Genomic DNA, 21,258 nt, shown 5'->3' with positions numbered 1-21,258 from the left:
GTGCATGGGAATACTTTTTTTTGTCGCTGGTGCATAAAATAAATCCGTATTATACTATATCCATTTCGCGGATACATCTAACAATGAGAATATAACGCGGAATACCATCGAAATCTATTTCATGACACGAAATAATAGATAATTCGTCTCGATGAAGAGAAGATTTATCCCGGAGGAAATTTTGCTCGAGGGAGAATAAAAAAAAAAAGCTGACCCGCGTTCGTTTTGAAATTTTTTATAATAAAAAAAGAAAAAAAAGAAAAAAAACGAACTACCCGGAAAAAGAATCGGCCGCGATGAAAGGAGAGACGAAAGCAATGCGACACAATGAAAGAAAAATTCTTTTTGCATCTCTCCCTCTCTCTCTCTCTCTCCCTACATATATCTTTCTTTTCATTTTTTTCCTCGGAAGGAAGAAGAAGCTCGTTCTTCCCGCAATATTTTCTTTTTTTCTTTCTCCTTGCCTCCTTTCTTCTACCACTGCGTTTTTTATTCTCTTTCTCCATTTTTTCCCTTCTCGCATTTCTCGAGAGGAAGAAATCCAGGTAGTGTCACATGTCACCCTGCTTGCTCGTTATTTGACAGAAGAAATGATGGCAAACGCAGCTGGGTAAAAGTGTAGTCTGAAAAATGCTACGATATCGAGAAAGTATCCGGGTAGGAAGTACGAGTAGTAGTCAGGATCGAAAACTCGCGTTTCTCTCTCTCTCTCTCTCTCTCTCTCTAGCTCTCTCTATATCTATCTATCTTTCCCTTATACTCTCTCACTCTTCCTCTTTCGTACTCTCCCTCTATACTCGAGACCTACACCTCCTCGTCGACGTGGTGGACTCGATGTCGGTGGCAGCCTCAGTCGTCCGCGAACCTTCATCGAAGAACGTTCCTCGTACAAATTCATATTAAATGAACGACAATAACTAATCAAAAAAAAAAAAAATGTTCTAATTCGAAGAAAGACTAAAGAGAACAAAAATATGTGAACAATCGTTTGATATTATTTTTTCCCCCATATCGAAAAGAACGTTCTTACTTTCATTCGTTAAGTGCAAAACCAAAAAAAATATATCACGATCGTTTTTGTTTATATAAGATAAATATATATATATATATTTAATTATATTATAAAGATAATATATAATCGAATTAACGAGAGAAACATTTTGATCTATTTAGCTTTTTAATCTATTTTTAGTAAGATAGATTTTAATATCTGATCGATAGTAGATCGATCGATCGATCGATCGATCATCTATCAAGAGAGAAAAAAAGGTCGAAGGTGATATAAACGCGACTAACGAGTGCTCGAGAATGAGGACGATTTCGTATCTTCGTCTTCGTAACTCTAACGACGATTTTGGTGAATAAGTTATCGCGATTTTTGTACTCTGACATAAATCATGTGGAAACTTTGGATCGTTCTGCTCTGTGCGACAGGTAAAATAATTTAACGTCTAAACGTTTATTCCTTATTTTTAAACGAAAAAAAAAAAAACAAAAAAACGTATCCTCGTGTTTGTACATTTATATACATATATATATATTTTTTTGTATCTTCTATAATCGCAACGTTTATTATTATTAAAATAATCGCGTGAACTTGTTAAATGACTCTGACGAATATTTTTTCTCGTATAACGAGATAAACAAAATAATCGCGTGCAAATATTTAATAAGAAATTATAAAATTTGTTTACTCAACCAATACTGATAGGTATTAGACATCAGAAAAAAATCGTCTCGTTAAAAAATGGATATGAATCGATAAACGAACGCGTTAACGAATTAACATTAATTAACGATATGAAACATAGACGGTGTTATCGATGCATAAATCTTTGAGGATGGAATGCGAAACTCACATTTGTCCCACGTACGAACTAACACACACCAGGTAACGATCGTCGCATGCGCGCCAACTTAAATGTATACACGCGACGAACCAATTAGAAATTTTCAAATTGGTTCGCAAAGATAACACGCGATATCTCGGATTCTCTAGATGAGAATATGCGTGAAGTGTGTATTCGATTATAAAAGCGACGATATAAGACGTCTTTTTCGAACGATACAAAAAAAAAGAAAAAAAAAGAAAGAAAAAAATAGTAAAACAAAAATCGCATAATCGATTTTATAAAGGCGTCGTAGATTACGAAAAAGAAAAAGACGTGTAGGTATGAATATATAAATTCTTCCCGCGAATATAACTACGAAGGTTAAATGTAATATTATAAAAACAAAAAAAAATCAACGCGAGATGCAATTAACTTGTACAACTTTATTTTTTTTTTATTCTACAAACTCGAGAAAGAAAATGATTGCGATATTATCCCGATTATACGTCTCTAAATAAATTTGAATCTATCGTGTTGACGTCTGTGTAATCGATAACCAACAAGTACAATTCTTCATAACCAACCTTGACCATTCTCCCGCCGCGTTGTCCTTCGCCTATGAACAATTTTTCTATTACTGTCGCGTATCGTTAAAACCTTTCGAAATAACGATAATAGAGTGATACCAATTTGTAATAAGGTCTACTTGTAAATCGTCTCGTTCAATAATATCGAAATTTTTACCCTTAGGGAATGTTCGTTCTTTAAATAGAAAATTAATAAGATACCGATATGATCTTCGAACTAACATCGTATAGAGAGAGAGAGAGAGAGAGAGAGAGAGAGAGAGAGAGAGAGAGAGAAAGAGAGAGAGAGAGAGAGGAAGCTGTATCTACGTGAAAATGAGCTATCGTACCAAGTCCGACGTATGCTGGACGTGTTAATTGCTCAAGCGATTGTCAGGTAACTTGATAGAACACCAGCCTTGCAAACTAGATGCTATCGGTAAATGATCCAGTAATCGAATTATGTTGTTACTCTATCCCCAAAGCACCAGAACACGAGAGTGCAAGAGAGAGAGAGAAAGAGAGAGATGGATAGATGAATAGATGCAAAGCTTTAGAGCCAACCGGCTAAGATCTATTTTCGCTTGTTCAGAATCTGTTCACGAAGATAGGGCGAATAAGAGAGGAAGAAAAAGAGAGATAGAGATAGAGATAGAAGATAGCAAATAGTGCGAGCACATATTATCAAGCCAGATTCAAATTTATTTCATTTTCTCTCTCTCTCTCTCTCTCTTTCACTTGCATGTCCGCGAGAAAAGGCACGATAAATTTTCAAAGACTAAAACAAACTGTGGTTATTTTCTATCTCTCTTGCACAACTTATGTAATACTGCTTCTTATCCTCTTATCGCATAAACGTTTCAGTCAGATACGAAAAGACACCGAATTAGCTTATCGTTGGATTTCTAATATATTCTTTAAGAATTTTTATGAGTCTTATATATATATATATATATATTCTTTAATGAATTTGTATGACTTTCTTTCTCTGGAACGACAATATTCAAGGATAAACCTTATCGATGAACTTCGAATATCTCACGGAGAGACAAACGCGAGATCTTTTATTTCTATTTTTAGAAATAAAAATTGAAATCGTATGGGATAATGTATTAGGTGAATAAGATTAAGTTTATAGTCAAATTTAAATTACATTACGAATTCAGGTATCCGAATATCTTTTTCGTTTATATTCAAAAAAGACATTTCGATATAAGTGGAAAAGAATATTTAATTTACGTATACAGATGTATTAATATTTATCTAATTAAGAAAGAAATGTATCTTGGTGAAATAATCAAGTGGATATTATTAAATCTACCAAAAGTTCGTGAATGAGTCACGCGCGAAATTGAACCTGTTACAATACAAAGCTCGAGTTTACCTTGTAACACATACCATATATTATTTACTCTATGAAAGTAAAAACATTTAGTGGGTGGATCTAACAATCTCTTTTAATTATTAAATAAACGTCAGCTAAGAAAACGTAGAAAACGATTTATTTTTCAACTTGGCGAGAAAATTCTAAAAATATTCAAAGTTTTGAGAAAAATTAGGTCGATTAACGTCATAGTTAGCAGCAGGATTATCGAAAGTTTACCGTTGTTTTATCATTATACGAACTCGCGAATTTCTACGTAACTTGACTTGCTCTATTACTCACGAATTACGTTCTGGAAAACCATTTACGCAGCATGTTCTTTTGCATATCTATTCGAACGTGTATGCGTATTTACAGAGTGAATCAACGATTCCTGTCATCCATCGTAATCATCTATTTACCGAATTAAGATAAAATATAATTTATATAATATCGTTAATACTTAAGATTACTCGGAATCAGTTAATCTACGAAAAAAAAAATAAAAAATTATTCTTACATAAAAATCGATAAAGAAAATGATTTGAGTAAAACAACGTTTGACTCGACCTGTATTCCTACTATTCAACGCACACTTTTACTAATAATACCGACAAACAAAAAAATAGATAAAATCGAATATTAAGAAGGCAAACGATAAAGTGTTTCGAACGTTGGTAATAAACTTTCTTCTATTTTTTGTTATTTCCTTATCTTAGAAACGAATGATAGGAAAATAAAATTATGATCGATATATTAGATTGGATAAACACGAATACTCGTTTTAAAAGACTCTCTTTCTTCCAACTTTGAAATAATAAATGGAACACGGTGTCGTTATAAAAGGATAGTGATTATTCGATGCATCGAAAATGGTATTGGATAACTGCGTGCTTTCGTTTTCTCTCTCTCTTTCTCTCTCGAATTCGAACTTGTTTATAGAAAATGGATCTTTCGAAAGGTAGCATCGGTGCTACTACGATTTAAAGCGTAAAGATGATATCCTATCTTCTTGATGTATGGATGATATCGTTTTCCCAAACAAACGATCCTTGGCCAAATACTAAAACGGAATATAACTCCCTAGCACTCGCGATGTTCCAAACCACGAAACTGGACCATTTCTACAACACAGTGAAATTTAATTTACGATAACACGTGACCGCGTATGTCCAATAATTCACGTTCTACCTGTGTCGACGTAAATTATTCTGCTACGAGAACTCGAACTCGAACGTTTCGACATTGACTCCTATCCGAAAAATAAATGAAAATAATTATAAATAAATTTACGATTTTCAATACTCTACGTGTGTGTGCGTGTGCGTGCGTGTGTGTGTGTGAAAATTCATTTCATATTTTTCTTTAAAAAATAAAAAGAAGAAAATATAAGTAGTGATACGAAAACCGAATGATATTAAATTTCTATCGAGATATCTTCGATAAAAATAAATCTATTTTCAAAGTTTAAAGAGCTTATTATCGACATGAATGATTAACAAGTCAAAGTTGGTTATGCACACACACATATGCATGTACTACGTATTAAATAGTAGCGTGTAATATAATAAGCGTATGCATACATGTGAAAAAGTTACGTAAATTTTCTTTTTAACGAGTACCGCGACTCGACCTATCGAACATAGAAAAATTGTTGAATAAATTCGTCGCCGTATATACACGTTCGCGGTGTATGTATAAATAATAATAATAAAAAAAAAAGGGAAGATAAAAAAAAAATAAAAATTCCCATACAAATTTGCATCGAATGCATACGCATCCGCTTATGTCGGCAAACTACCAACAGTTTACGGTAGACGATTACGAATATACCATATATGCGAACAAGATAAAAGTTAACGATTTCTGAAGCAATATCGTTTGTGTTACATGTTCCTGAAAAAAAAAAGAAAAAAAAAAAAAAAGGAATAATTCTAACCAAGAGACTAAACATCAATCAACGAGTAATTCTTGGCAAGTTTTAAAGAAATTCTTCGCAGATGTTCCACATTAGAAACAACTCGCCGATTTATTGTCGATTAAATTTAAATTCGTGCAATAATATAAATTATGTAATACAATAGGTCGTGTTTTGCTAAAATATATAATAACTTGAATATAAACGTGACGATACGATTAACAAAAATAATACTTTCAATTGTTTTCAAAAAGTATCTCATTAAAGTTAAAAGATTAAAATGTACAAACGAATTTACAATTGAATTTAGTACTACTATTAGAAATATTGTTTCTCTTACAATAAGATTATCTTATAGTCGTTCGTTCACACGCGAATAGAATTTTCGGTGTCTCCGTTTGGTTAATAAAACCAAGACAATTTTCTAGAACAATATTGTTTCTCGGAATAGGCATCATTAAATGCATTGAACCGGGTTAAGCACATTCCACCCTACGCGGAAGTTTATTTTCAGCTTGGCTCTTCTCTGTCGATGGACTGTTCAATTTGTTTCTGAACTTTCCGATACGATACTTCTTCATCGATCTTCATATCTCTACAGGATGTTTCGCGTAACTGACATAAAAGTGGCGACGGGGGGATTTGAAAGAAAAGTATCATTGATAACTAATCGAAATTTCGTAATCGGGTCAAGAAAATTACAGATAAATCAAACGGAGAACGTGAAAGAGAGAGGAAAAGTTAATGCATTCGTAAATACGAATAATAGTTGTTTCAAATATATCAAAATAATTGTATGAAATAAAAGTAATCGTCGCAAAGTAATAAAAGATCTTGGTGAACGTGTGAATGTAATAAATAGTCGGTTGTTCTCTGAGAGAATCCCCAATGTCGGTCAATTAGACGAACGGGAATGACACGAACCATGTAACCGCCATAAATTCGTATTAGAAAGAAGCCATATAACTATTCACGAATACCAGAGACTATTAAACAGAATAATTCAAAGAATATAATTAATATCGAGTATATCATCAATTTTCGTGCAACTAACGTCGATATAGTCGTTTGTAACAATTACGGATTTATTATAGGGATAAACGAAAATTGTTGAAAATAACAGAAAAAATGAGGACAAAAAAGAAACAAATAAAAAAAAAAATCAAATAAAAAAAAAATAAATCTAACGAACAAGAGTGATTTTTCAGGCAGGATTAATACAAAAATAACGAGTTGGCAGTTCGGTTAAAATTGATCCCCATATAATCTCCCATTGTATTCCGACATCGTATGAGAGAAAATTGATTCTCAAACAATAGCCCGCATTTGTCAGAACGATCGAAAAATATATCCTTTCGTAATAACATAGGCGTTTACGACTATTCAACCATGAAACAGACACATGTACATATGTATAGATATAAGTACTTACGTAATCTTTGAAAATTCCATTCAAGGATACGTTTGAAAAATGTAATTTATTAGAACGGCCGTGCTCCAACCTTCTATCCAAATACACACACACACACACACATATATATATATATATACATTGTTCGAATGAAATTCAAATCAAACGATGTACTGCTTCTGATTCGATTCCATATGTCGGATTTCGCTAGACTTTGAAATTAATTAAACCGAGCATTAATTGAAAAGCAGAGAACCGAACGCGCAAATAACTGCGCGAAATGCTTTCAAACTGTGCAACTAGAAATTCATGAAATAAACTTCAAAGATGAATTCTACGTATTATTAACAAAAGATTAGAAATAAAATACGCGTAGCGTATATTCGTATGGGCGTTAGATGTTAATAAATAATACATCGTATAATATTTGATGAATACGTTACGGACGAAATATTTCAAAGTAATGAAAAAAGAATTGTCTAATTTTTTACAGGGATATCCTCGACCTTGGTAGATCCTCACAGTTTCGGTATAACCATTCCACCAAAAAATCAAGATAAACCAAATCGACAACACGAACGGATCAAACGATTCGCCTGCCCGATAGGATTTTTTCGATTGAAAAGATTTTGCTATTACTTGAGCGCGGGTACAGCACCCTGGAGAGAAGCGTACTTTCATTGCAAGGATAGAAATGCAACTTTAGCGGTACTCGACAGAAATGGGAAGGATAGAATGTTAAGGAAATATCTGATGGGTGATCAATTTAGTAAGTATAACAGATTTACTTATATACATACACGTACGTGACTACTACAATCATTGAAACCGTTAAAATAAAATTTCTTAATTAACAAAATCGTAATTGCTCGTTAACCCTTCCTAACGAAGACGAAACTTTTATTTAGCAAAATTGGAACGATGGATAGGTGGAATTTATAACTGGCAACAGATGGCATGGGAGTGGGGTGTTACCGGCGAGAAAATGGTTTTTCAGAGCTTTGGTAAAATAAATCCCGGCAAATCTGAACAATACGCCTGGCATTGCATTGTATTGGATCCTTCTTTGAAATATAAATGGAACGCCAAAAGTTGTGTGCAACGGAAGCATTATATTTGTGAAGTACCAGCCGGGAGAATAGGTGAAAATATATTAATATTTCTTAATATAACATCGAATCAACATGACTTGTTAATTAAAATTTGTCCACGAATGAATTTTCAAAGAAATACTTTTTTTAAATCTAATTATACCGTAAACAAAATTATAGCCAGAAGACGTAAAAAGACGGCCGATCCTTTCGCACCGCAAAACCAAAGAGCAAAGCCTCGTAAACAAGGAAAAAAATATCCCGGCGAGTTTCAGAGGCAAAATAATAAACGAAAAAAAGGACGGGTTGATTGGAACAGAGATTGGACCGAACAAAACGCGAATCAACAATGGGCGCATGGTGTGAATCCTGGCTGGAGGCCACCTATCAAGTAAATCATCTTAAATAATCTAATTAAAAAAAAATATATCCTTTCTCTCTCTCTCTCTCTTTTCGTTCTAATTTATCTTTCTAATAAAAAAAAAAAAAGAAAAGAAAAGAACATAAAAATAGACTCATCTTCTTGGTAATTCATATTTCAGGCAGAGAAGTATGAAAGAAAAAATGCGACATCATTCTAACAGGACGATTTCGAGTGCGACGACGCCGAATGTCGCACAAATTTTATCTCAAAAGCAAGAATACGGTGCTTTTTTGGGAGATGGACCGAGCAGCGCGGAACATAATCAGCCGCAAACATTATCGAATGTAAACGACGTATTATCTCAATTCCAAACAAAAATCAATGATTTCGCACGAGAGGAGGTTTTGCTTAAAATTTGAAAAATGTAATCCGATTTACACCACCGAGTCATCGGCTTCTCGTAATGCCATTTGTTTTTCTTCTTCTCTCTTCCTCTCTTTCTCTTTCTCTTTCTCTATCTCTCTTCTATCTTTTTAGTAAAAAATTTTCCTCCTTTTTTTTTTTTAGATTAGGAAAAAGAAATTTGAGAAATCTCTCGAGGCTACAGACTGAGATAATTTATTTAATTGAAAATGAAAAGCCGATTCCTTCGTAGTTCCTTTTCTCTCTCTTTCCTTCTCATTCTCTATCTTTCTGAACTTTATTAATAGCTAAATCGAACGTTGCGATAAACGATTTAATTGTAGACAACGATATAAGAAAAAGAACAACTACATATAAATATATATACAACTACATATAATATCTGTTAGAATCTAATTGTAATTCGTTCTCTTTAACAACGTTATATATGTTTTTCAACATATTTATTCGAAGATAAAATAATCGTCTATTTAGAATCTTCCCAAATTTAAAAAAGAAAGGAACAAAAAATTAATAATGAACTCAAGTTCGAGATTACGAGTATTAAACCCTTGTACTACAACATATCAAATTAATATTTCTTCGCTATTAATGAATGCTTCAAAAAAAAAAAAAAAAACATGAAAATTTGTAATGTATCGATGTTATATAGAAGTCCATGTTATTGAAACGAATACTTGTTTTTTTTAGTAATTAAATATTACTGCTAGTTGAAATTCTTAATTTTAACTCGTTATACATACGTATACATGTATATTATATATAATTCTATCGAAATAATGTTACTTTTACACCGCTTTATCTGTAAATATGTAGAACCGCAATCGCCTGCCTCAAACATTGTACGTTTAACGTCTCATGTTATAATTAGAATAATATCGAAAATAAAAAACATTTAATCGAACATTAAAACAACTTTAACCACTTACCTTGATATATGTGCAAAGAGCGTCACCCTTCAATTCCCCCACATGATCCCTATACAACTTGATCTTGTCTTTGTTTTTCTCATCCCTTGCAATAAGACCGCATTTGTTGAAGAGTTCTGTAACTTCTTCCATAGTGATGTCCAAAGGTAATCCGGTAACGTAGATAGCAGTATTGTGGGCCTCATCTATCTCGAACCAAGTCGGTGGCTCCTGAGATTTTCTTTTAGCTTCTGCTTTTTTCTGTTCTTTCGTCAGCTTTGGTTGAGGAGGAGGAAGTTGTACAGACTTTTCTGGTAACTTCTTCGATGATTTTGTTTCATTTGAATCTACAAACCCGTAGCTCAATTGATATCTAGCCATAAAATAATCATCCACCTAAGATCAAATTTGAAGATTAGAAATTAGATTTGAAATTTACTTTGTATTAATAAAACTCAAGAAAAGTATATTACTTTGGGGAACCATGCGTTCTTCTCTCCATCCCAAATATAAACACTACCATCATTAGGGTCTGTATATGTGTGAGTATCATTTTCAAAACCATAAACTCCACCTGGTGCAGCTGCCGCAGGTCCACTGGCTTCCTCTTTCTTCTCATCATCTTTAACAGCTTCGGTTTGGCCTTTATCTTCAGGGACCCACTGATTTTTCACTTGATCAAACTTATATTTCACATTAGTTGTTTTATCCACGTATACATAGTGTTCTCCATCGAATTCGTATTGATCAGGATTATTTGAAGTCAATTCCTCTGTTTTCTTTGAATCCGGAGAACCACTCATATTGACAAATTCTTTTCTACCGAACAAAAATTTGAATTAATATAAAACAACGTCACTTATCTTGATTACGATTAAAATGACAAATATTAAAAATTGTATAGCATTCTATACATAAACTGTGTTATAAATTGAGGTTAGACATTAATATAGAGGTTAGAACGAATAATACTAAATATAACAAAAGTTAACTTACCGGATGTAATACTTTTATTATTCTTTAATAAAAAATGTCGTATATTTCACCAAAAATGATTATTCTCGTCTTCGACGATAAAACTTTGTTCAAATGATAATTAAATGTATACACGAACTTGATAGTGTGATTTTTACAAGCTTACTAAAGTTTAAACTAGCGCACTCTATCGATTGTCTAAACAATTGATAAACTTTACGTAGTACCAAGTCGATAATGTAGATTCCCAATAATCACTATATCAATTCTCGGGAATCTAACATATGGAGCATTAAAAAGTAGATAGAATATAGAATTTTATATAATTATATTTAATTTTTAATATATAAACATGTGTGTGCCTTTAATTTTAAAATTAATGACGAGCAAATAAATAATACAATAGAATATAAAATATGACTAAAGAGCTATTTTCGAAAAGTTCGAACTTATTGTCGAACCTTTGAAAATAACTTAATAGTCTATGTAATTGTAATGATACTTCGATAACAGAAGATATTAAATGACGATATTAATTAAAAATGTTCAATTTTGCAATACTAAATGCATACAACAAATATGATCCAAGATCGAATAGATGATACTGACAATTTCGTGTAAACCGTTGGTATAACTGTACATTCAACTCCAATAAAGTAGACGCCAACCAAGATACGATTCACAATCATTGGAAAACCATAATCCGCTCATAAACCTTTCTTATTGTAGATCATTTCCTGTGTAAAACATTATGCTCTTGTTATACTTGCTTCCGTGCTCATTCCGACAAGTGATTGGATCGATAATCGAGAGAATCAGCTTTCGAAGATTAAAAAAAAAATCTGTGCCAGTTGTCGCAAAGTCCCAACCAGTCATGATAGCAAATAAACCAACTGATACATTTTTATTTTCAAACAAGATTCTAAAATTAAAGAAAAACGAAAAATACATTGATGTTTTATTAACATAAAATATATCGATAAAATTTCGATAACTCAGCAAGAGAGAATATAATTGATAAACTCATGAAAATGAAGACAATCATCTTGATCAGAATATATCGTAAGCCTTACTTGAGACAATGATATACATATGAAGATAAATTTATCATCAATTTGTCATTATCAATCGAGAATACTTGGAATGATAGTTAGCTTTATAACGATAAGAAGTAATATTGGTTTTGAAATCATGTAATACCTAACTCAGATTATGCTTATCTTAAACAACTCCTAACAATAGTTCAATTTTAGTATTGGCATCATTTTCCGTGAGGATTTGAAAAAGTTCAAGCTTTCCCGCCACATTGTTAGAAAGATCATTTTAAAGCGTACGACCCGCAGACGATCGAACAACGATCGTTCCCATTATTCTTATCGTAAAGGAACGCTACGTGGGCCCGGTTGCCATTGGAAATTGATTTCCGGTTGCCAAGCAACGTTCACTTAAAGTCGCCTACCATGCTTAGCCATGCCTGACCGGTGGTTTAGTCAGCTGCAGGTTGCGCGCCACCAAGGTGCAAGTAAACCATGGGTCTGCCAGACATTGAAAATATACCTGGTAATAGAATATTATTTATCTCCACGTAAAAATTGCACCAACGAACGATGTTTCAAATAATCCAAAATATTCCTTGGCACATGCAAACGCACCAATAGTTAAGTCAATTTTAAGACATGGCAAAAAGAGAACGAACGATCAGGCGCGAAAAGATTTCACGGTTGCGAAGGAATCGGAAAAAAGCTTTCGCAAAAGAAAAAGTATTCAAACCCGATCGTTTTTTCTCGTACAGCAAATGTTATTATTCGAAGTCGATTGAAAATAATAATAATCGTTCATTTTTACGAGCCGAGCCGCAGTTACAACGCGTGCACGGTTTATAAAGAAAGTTAACGCTTCATGTTTCCCAGTTATGCGAAGTTACGACGTCGGATATTGGAATATGCTTCGGTTTTTAGATTTCTATAGTCTTTCTATTGCTATTCTATTTTATCAAAATACTTTATTTCAAATAATTGAACGTAAAGTTACATCGTTGTTTATTATTTCTTCTTTCGAAAAACCTAGTAATTAATAAACTCGTTATATTATATTATAACTTAAGAAAATTGTGCGTCTTCATGCACACGTATTCTAGTGTACAACAAACGCGTGAAACTAAATTGTCAAGCTAATCGATCGAATGTAGCAGCAAAGTGCGAATGTTTAGCTCGCTTATTCAAGGTTCGATCCTTTTCTACGATGTACATATTTTTCAATGCATTACATTAGGCAGAACGTGTCAAGAACCAGTAAAGGGTCAATGATCTACAACAGTAATGTATTCATAGATTGAAAATTAATGACTCATTGCTTCATGTTTATTTAATTTATAATAATGATATTACTGTACGGCAGAATATTATTCACAATTATTTCTTTGAAATGTTTTAAATACAACAAAAAATTTAGTTTAACGATAAATCAACATCAGTTGGTCTTGTGGTTCGCATTTTCTTTGAAATAAATTACTTCAAATTAGATTATATCAAATAATCATAAAATAAAACGAATCATTAACCTCGAATGTTAGTTTAGTCCTATGAATAAAAATCAGTAACACAAATTATATTCACGATGATATCGAAATAATAAATTGGCCATCGTGTATCTGGAAATTCGCATAACGAAACTACCCTTTAATGTATTTCGCATTAGGAGCAACGTCCCACTTTCCTACATATTCCGTTTAACTCGTTCTTTATATTTCACTAAGTACAATTCGTGCAATAAATGCGATGCTTCGTGTACCGGTTGTAATCTGCGGTTTCATAAATTTTTCTTAGTTAGAGGAAAGAAAAAAAGATTTACACCTATTTAAATTCGACCTAAGATGACGTGACCTCAGTCTAACCGTTGAAAACTTCTTTACAAAGGTGTATAAAACATTGCTCACCTAAGGGTGCCATTAAAAGAAAGCTAGCATTAACATACTTTCGAGGTGAACCGAAAAAAAAGAAGCACACATCCATAAAGACGGTTAACCGGAACTAGAAAAATGGTAGATTTTACTCTCAACTTTTGAAACATTCACGTGTTAATACTTTTCCGTCATTATAACATCCAAATTCGCGCTACTTTTTTAAAAGTTCGTACTTAAAAAGTCTTTTAAAAATTCGATACGTTTCTACAGAAGCTCGCGAAATTGAGAAACTTGATGTTGCGTTAAGAAAAAAGGATAAAACTTTTTATGTGGTACGAAATAGTACAGCATCCTGTCAGACTATAACTCTTTCATGTTTATCTCGCAAATTTTCAATCCATAAGATAAGTATGGGATGAATAATGCAAAGGGCTGCCGTTTGAACTTTTGATAAGCAAAACGTAATCGTAAATCGTACGGAGGAGGATTTACGTCGGGTACCGCATCACTGACCTTTATAAACCAAGAAACTGGAATACACCTTGCATCTTGATGCATAGCCAACAACTGGTTTTCATACTAGCCTCTTACCCTACTACTACTATTTCAAAATTTATTCTCTAACGTTCACTTTAATTTAAATTCTCCAAATATAGAAGGATCGAAATTGTGTCCTACCGACGATTACGAATTTTGATTTTAAAAGTATTTCTAAAGTATACCTCCTATCGTCTTGTTGATGAACAACTGCCACAAGTGGTTCCACGTGTACGTAGATACAGTACGAAAAATCTATAAGCTTTCTACGTGTCTTGAATACCTTGCATAAACTCAGACCAAACTTCTAATAGTCTGGCCGCAAATTCAATCTTGATTTCTCGTTCCCTTCGTGTTAAAACTCGATTGTCGAGAAGAATCGTATTTGTTAGAAAATTCTGCTTTATTCTGATACTTGTTAGAAACAAGAGGTTGTCGTTGAATAATTTGAAACAATTGGCATAATCTACCTCATTTGAAACTTACATTTCATTACAATCATGCAATAAATAAGTGAAACTTAATAAGCGTACGATTTAACAAGCCTACACGAACGTTAATGCAATTCTTGCGCATATAAGAAGAAAATTATAAGAAGAAAATTGATAATTATTAATAACACCAATGTAAATTCATCGTAGTGATTCCTGAGTGAATACAATAAAGGTTGTATATTCTCGATTTACATTTTAAACTCTACTTTACTTTCGTGCCAGACGTAAAAGAAAATACTGATGAATTCGTGATAAAAAGTTATCGTGATAGACCCTTAAAAAATCACAAGTAAATCAGCATGTTCCCCGCTTTCATTTGTGCTTACCGTGATATCACAGATAATTTGTACGATAAAGTTGACCATCGTTGGGGAGGTCAGCGAGCGTTTGAACTTTTTAAGCATAGTGAAATCTCGGCTTCTTTTTTACTCGTAAGAAAAAGAAAAAAAAAATCTGGGTTAAGAATTAGAACGAAATAACTAATGATTTCGTTCCAATTCCACATACATATACATTACGATTATATTTCTTTTGTACCTCGAAGAAAATAAATATAAATTGAGTCTTTCATTGTTCATAATGGAAAGTTTTTAATCCTACTTAATATTCCATATCATTTTAATTATGATTTATTATTTTTACTGATAACACCATGCCAAAGCGATATTTATAGCATTTCAAAAATACGACTACGACAGGCTTGTAATTAAATAGAATACGTAGTCGAAGAAAATAAAACATGGGTACTCGTGGAATAAGTTTTACCTTCCACCTAGATGTATTTAGAAAATTTAATCTAAGAACGTTATCGCATTTACTTTTGTGGCACGTTGTTCGAATTAATTATGCAAACAGCGATTAATGATTCCTCTGTTTCGACACTTGGTCGTGTCGGTATAATGGCACGCGTTACATACATGAATTCAAAACGACCGTGAAACGACCGTATTTTTAGAAGAAACAATTATCGTCGTGGATCATATAATAGTTGGTTTCTCCTAGCTTTTCATTAAAGAGTAATTACGTACAATAACGATTACATAAAATTAACATTTCAAATGAACGTAAGGCAAATAATAGAAAAAAAATTGATGATTTTTAGAAACTGGCGCAGTCTTCACGATCGGTAGAAGCAGATTTGCCGATAACATAGCGTCACATTTCTTCATACGTAAGGATCCAGTATTGACGATCACTTGTGGAGATGAACATTCTGCCGTGGTGTGTCGTAAGTATTTTCTTTTGATGCACATGTATAATAAAATAGGTTGCAACGTTACACATGTCGTTTGTCAGAAGCTCAATGTTTAACTCAATCGAATGAATTTATTATTGAAATAGGAATGGCACAGGAGTCTCTAGCGAATAGCAACTTATCAATGTCTACCATTAGGAAGATTTGAAATTGTTGTCGCATTAGATGGACGATCCTTTGACTAACCGACCGCCATTAAAGAGCCTTTTGACAGAAAGAGATAAAGCTTAACTAAAAGTTAATAGAAGTTAACCGCTGTAAAAGGGAACTCGCTTAAAGCTTACAATTAGCTTTAAGGCAATAACACAGTGCGATATTATTAATCATTGATTCATTGTAGATAGTTGTTTGTAGAAGTACTTTATTGATTCGAGCATTAGCGTGGCTTGATTGAAACGGAAATCAATATGTGAATGACTTCGAGCTTAACGTCCATCTGCCGCCCTGTACTGCACACACATGCGTTTATTTTTTTATTTTTTTTATTTTTTTTCATTATTCTTTTAATTCTTTTTTCCTCTTCTCCCTCGGTCTTCCAATCAAATCGTTAAATTTCATTGAAATTTACGATTGAATCGAATCGGCTTACTTCAACGTTGTTAATCCAATTTTCAAATTGTTTATATAGTTATCACTTTTGCCGATGGCATTCGAGTACACACCGACACCGCAAGTTGAGTTCGAGGTATCTCATAATTTCTTTTTTGATTTTATCGTAAATATTTAACGGGGTTAAATGTTGATAGAGTCGGCCGTGTTTAAAATGGGAAGGATCGAAGCTCGCATGATTTACAGCTTCTGCAACATGCCATGCAAGAAACTTACAGTCGAACTATGCTTACATAGGGATAGCCACTGTCCGGTAAATCGATATGGACACGCAACGGTTGAGCTCTGCATGACCAGACTCAAAAACATTGTTATTGTTAATAATCTTGCTCGCTCGCTAAGCAAAAGGTACAACCAGGATCGATACGGAAATCGTAACTTCACTTCCTTTCCATTGCGGACTGTGTTAGTAGACATTTGGAAACGTTCCAGTTGATTTTTCTTGCTGAAACCCTGTATATTGCCATTTTACAGTTGTCCTATAATAAACGAAGCGGATGTCACTAATGAGTTATACCAAACTGTTCTCAATTCTAAAAGGAACCTTAGATGAAAATTAAAAAAGCATAACTGTTCAACTAGAGATAGATATATAAAGGGAAAACCTTGCTGCGTTTTAAATATACCTACAACTGGATACTCTTTTGTCTAGAAAAAAAAAAATACTTCTCTAATCGAAGATCGGATCGTAGAGTTTATGAATGCAATGAGAAATAGGATGAAGAAAGTAATACTATAGCGCTTATAGTTAAACGTATATAAATGTGTACTTTAATATAAAATTGGATTTCAGAAAGTGGCAGACTGTTCGTATTTGGAAGCAACGATTGGGGTCAATTGGGTCTCGGTCACAAAAACCATGTCAGCAAACCATCCTGTGTGAAAAGTATAAACTTTATTTCGAACTTGAAAAACTTTTTATCACATTGTTGGATTTCGTTAAGGTCAATTATTTATAAGGTCCATAAATATTTTCGTGTTGCAGTTTTAAAGCCAGAAAAAGTAACACACGTAGCATGCGGAAGAGCTCACACCTTGATATGTACAGGTTAGTCTTGTACACTTAAGAATATAAAAAATATATATTAAAAATGGCAAAGTACGTGGAATTAAGGTATTGGGGGGGTTAACGCTTAGAAATATTACATACTTAAGCGAAACATGAATGGTAATTTATTCGTTTACGTGTGCAAGCTATTTTTATGTGACAAGACTAATTATTCTTTTTTATTAACCCGATAAGTATGACGTACGCATTCGCGTCTTTCCGTAATATCGATTTTAATTGAACAATAAGTTAGCTTTGAAAATATTTTCTATATTATTTTATTTTCTATCGTCTCTCTCTCTTTCTATTTTATTTTCTCTTAGGTGGACAAAAGATATTTGCTTGTGGAAGTGATCAGGAAGGACAACTGGGTCGCGGAAACGCAGCGATAGGAGACAGCGCAAGTACACCAGTCTTGGTATACGATTGCGGGCTCGCAGGTTCAAGAGTAGTTCAAATAGCTGCGGGTTCTCATCATTCGATGGCTCTTACCAGCGACGGTGGTGTCATCGCCTGGGGAAGCAATCTCGAGGGACAACTCGGACTATCGGGAATCTCTGGACTGGTAAATAAGCCGACGAAGGTCCCAATTTCCGAACCGGTGAAAGAAATCAGCACGGGATATTATCATTCTGCGTTCTTAACCGGTAACGTATATTCCTTCATCAAGAAGTTCCTTGTGAAAAATTGCAAAGACATTTTCGTCGCATATCACATCGATGATTCGATACAATCGATTTGAATCTCTCGTCATTATGTTAATGAATATGACAAATATATTACTTGATTATTACTCATCGTTTTGTTGTTCTTGAAAATAATCAACCTACATTTTCTCTGACCCTGATTCCGTTCATCTAATAATGGATACTGATCAGATGTCGATCAATTGAGATTCCAAGCTTGGACTAATGTATTCTTCAAAGTTTTCTATACTATAGACTATCGTTCAGCTTTATAAAAAAAGACTGCCATGTGTTCCCACGCAAAACTATAAGCTTATATACGTATATATATATACACGTATACTGTTCAAGCTCAATGATATTTACAGAAAGCGGTCTCGTTTATGTCTGTGGCGAATCTGAAAGTGGTAAGCTCGGGATCGATGTCAACTTCTCAACGCAAGTCGCGCCGAAGCAAATGCTATTGCCCACTACAGCGATACACATCGCGTGTGGAGGTCATCATACCCTCGTATTAACAGGTATCACATGTTACCCGAAACAATTATAAAAATCGCTTTACCAATTTGATACGTTGTTATCACTGTTCTACTTAAGACAAAAAAAAAGAAAAGAAAAACTTATTCTTATTTTTCTTTTTATATCGTTTAGAGAGCGAGAATGTTTATTGCGTTGGAAGCAATGCCAGTGGTCAACTGGGAATGGGGACGAACGTGACCGAAGTTTCAACGCCGAAACTTCTTTCTCGTGATGCTCTAAAGGATCAGTCGATCGTCAAAATCGCTTGCGGGGAAAGTCACAGTGCAGTTCTTACTGGTACAATACGCGTATAAATTTTGATCTTGTGATTTATTCGCTTTTGCTTTATGATTTCTCTCTTGTAACACAGAATCTGGAAAATTGTACACTTGTGGTGACGGTAGACACGGAAAATTGGGCCTCGAGGAGAATGAAAATAACGTTCACGAATTAACATTCGCTGTCAAATATCAAGAACTCTTCATTTCGAATGTGAGTTGTTTTTAATTCGTGCGTTTTTTTTCTCATCGTATACATGTTCCTAAATTTTTGTAAAACCTACGGTTTGTTCTTTCAGGTATCTTGCGGTGGTTGTCATACAATTTTATTAGGAAAAAGACGTGAAACGAGTAATCAAACGGAATTAGAATCCGAATCTGTACAGGTAATGAGTATAAAATAAAAAAAAAAAAGAAATAAAAATAATTAAATAGCTCGAAAGTGTTTATTGATTTTTTTTAATTTTAGGATCATCAGATCCAAAAAAAGAATCCTTTGCCTCCCTTAAAACTTCCTGTAAATAGATTACAAACGGAAAGTCATACGGATAAAATGGACGAAATTGAAAAGGAATCTACAGAGAACGAAAATATTCTTGAAAAATCTACATTGGAGGAGAGTGAAGAAAATAAATTGGACAATGAAAAAGATAATAACTCCGAAACACCAAAGGATAGTATGAATAATATCGAAAAACCTGAAATACCTGCAACGAACGAGGAACCGGAAGAGACACCAAAAATCATGGAAGAAGAAAAGACTGAAGATACGAGTGAAAAAAAGGACATGGAAAATAATAACGAAGAAGAAACAACGAATACCAATAATATGAGTAATGTTGATACTGAAAAACCAAGTGAATCAACGACGGCAAATGCAGAACCAAGTAATGTGGAAGAAAACACAACAGATGAAACGGCAAAAACAGAAGAATCCAAAATTGAAGATGAAACAAAAACCAGTCCAGAAAAACCAGCATCTCCTGACCCTACGCCACCGCCGAAACCACCTCGACAAAAAATAGGGAGTCCTCAAGGTTCTGCTGGTGAAACTACCGAATTATCAAATAAGTCTTCGGAGAATGAGGAAAAAAAAGAAGATAGCCAAGAAAACAATTCAAAAACGAACGAAACCAAGGAATCCGAGGAGTCTGTAATGAAATCTATGACGGAAGAAACAAAAAAAGAAGAAGAAAGTCCTGCAAAAATGTCTATCAGCAGTCACAAATCTCGATCGATGAAATCGAATGCCGATATTGAAGAAACTATAATATCAGATGCTAAAAATGTTTTGGATGAAATAAAAGCGACGGAGAAGATTATAAAGAATGAAAAAAATGATGAAGAACACATACACGATGATGCTGATGTGATACAATCACCAGCGCCTAGAACTGGTTTGTATAATATTTTAATTTATATTTTATTATTCTTAAGAGTTTAATATCAAAAATTGTATGATTATTTTAAATTATATTTTTAGGAAAAATGGCAAAATTATTTAAAGGTAAGAAACAACAAGAGATAGAGAATGGCACAAAATCTAGCGGAGCTACGAATCCAAAATCAAAGGTACATGTCATATTATTTTCATATATAGTTTCCTGATATATATTATTCAATGAAAATGTCTAATGAATTATATTCTGTAATTGTTTTCAGTCGAAAACGTGTACCATCTTGTGATCTAAAAGACTTCAAAGATTTCATTGTAATTTATTATATTTTTTTATATCAAACCCTCCTACGCAAATATTAAACGCTTGGGACCAAAGCGGTTAAAATTGAATACTTTTCCAAGTAATCTTGGAACACAACGATGAAGTGTCTTATCACGGAATTTATTATTCATTGTGGCCTTAATATGCATTCCTTTAGGTGTGCGTCATTGTTAAATTGCTTCAACGATGATTCAAAAATTGTACCATAAAAGTGTACCTATAAATAAATTTTCCCATTGTACTTATATTAAAAGATCATTTTTTTATAATCTAACTTTTCAGTAAATTAACCGTACAGTGTTTGACGAACATTTCTTCATGAATTCAATGTAACAAGATTTTAATTAAATCAATACAA

General features: G+C 33.3%; 3 protein-coding genes across 3 annotated transcripts in view; 2 read left to right on the top strand and 1 right to left on the bottom strand.

The window, feature by feature from the left end:
- Positions 1–11,016, bottom strand: part of LOC122524165 (HIV Tat-specific factor 1 homolog) — a 43,202-nt gene extending 32,186 nt beyond the window's left edge. Inside the window, exons 1-3 of the mRNA XM_043646268.1 lie at positions 10,873–11,016; positions 10,350–10,695; positions 9,898–10,272 (exon numbers count right to left, since the gene is read on the bottom strand). Coding sequence (XP_043502203.1) covers positions 9,898–10,272; positions 10,350–10,679 — 705 coding nt within the window. The 5' untranslated portion in view covers positions 10,680–10,695; positions 10,873–11,016. The remainder of the gene's footprint in view (positions 1–9,897; positions 10,273–10,349; positions 10,696–10,872) is intronic.
- LOC122524173 lies at positions 800–9,872 on the top strand. The gene is made up of 5 exons (XM_043646278.1): positions 800–1,434; positions 7,584–7,859; positions 7,999–8,232; positions 8,362–8,572; positions 8,724–9,872. The coding sequence occupies exons 1-5, from the start codon at positions 1,398–1,400 to the stop codon at positions 8,962–8,964; spliced, it is 999 nt and encodes a 332-aa protein (XP_043502213.1). The 5' UTR covers positions 800–1,397; the 3' UTR covers positions 8,965–9,872.
- A 1,320-nt stretch (positions 11,017–12,336) lies between the features above and the next one.
- Positions 12,337–21,145, top strand: LOC122525429 (X-linked retinitis pigmentosa GTPase regulator). Its single transcript, XM_043648231.1, has 12 exons — positions 12,337–12,411; positions 15,887–16,012; positions 17,442–17,534; positions 17,634–17,696; positions 18,020–18,343; positions 18,751–18,903; positions 19,034–19,198; positions 19,272–19,393; positions 19,479–19,565; positions 19,649–20,576; positions 20,663–20,751; positions 20,842–21,145. Exons 1-12 carry the CDS (start codon positions 12,381–12,383, stop codon positions 20,863–20,865), a joined length of 2,205 nt encoding a protein of 734 aa, XP_043504166.1. The 5' UTR covers positions 12,337–12,380; the 3' UTR covers positions 20,866–21,145.
- Positions 21,146–21,258: the final 113 nt, after the last annotated feature.

This window comes from Polistes fuscatus, unplaced genomic scaffold, assembly GCF_010416935.1.
Source record: "Polistes fuscatus isolate 324 unplaced genomic scaffold, CU_Pfus_HIC Scaffold10, whole genome shotgun sequence".
Taxonomy (NCBI): domain Eukaryota; kingdom Metazoa; phylum Arthropoda; class Insecta; order Hymenoptera; family Vespidae; genus Polistes; species Polistes fuscatus.
Note: the sequence above shows the minus strand (reverse complement) of the source record. Positions and strands in the feature narration are given on the sequence as shown.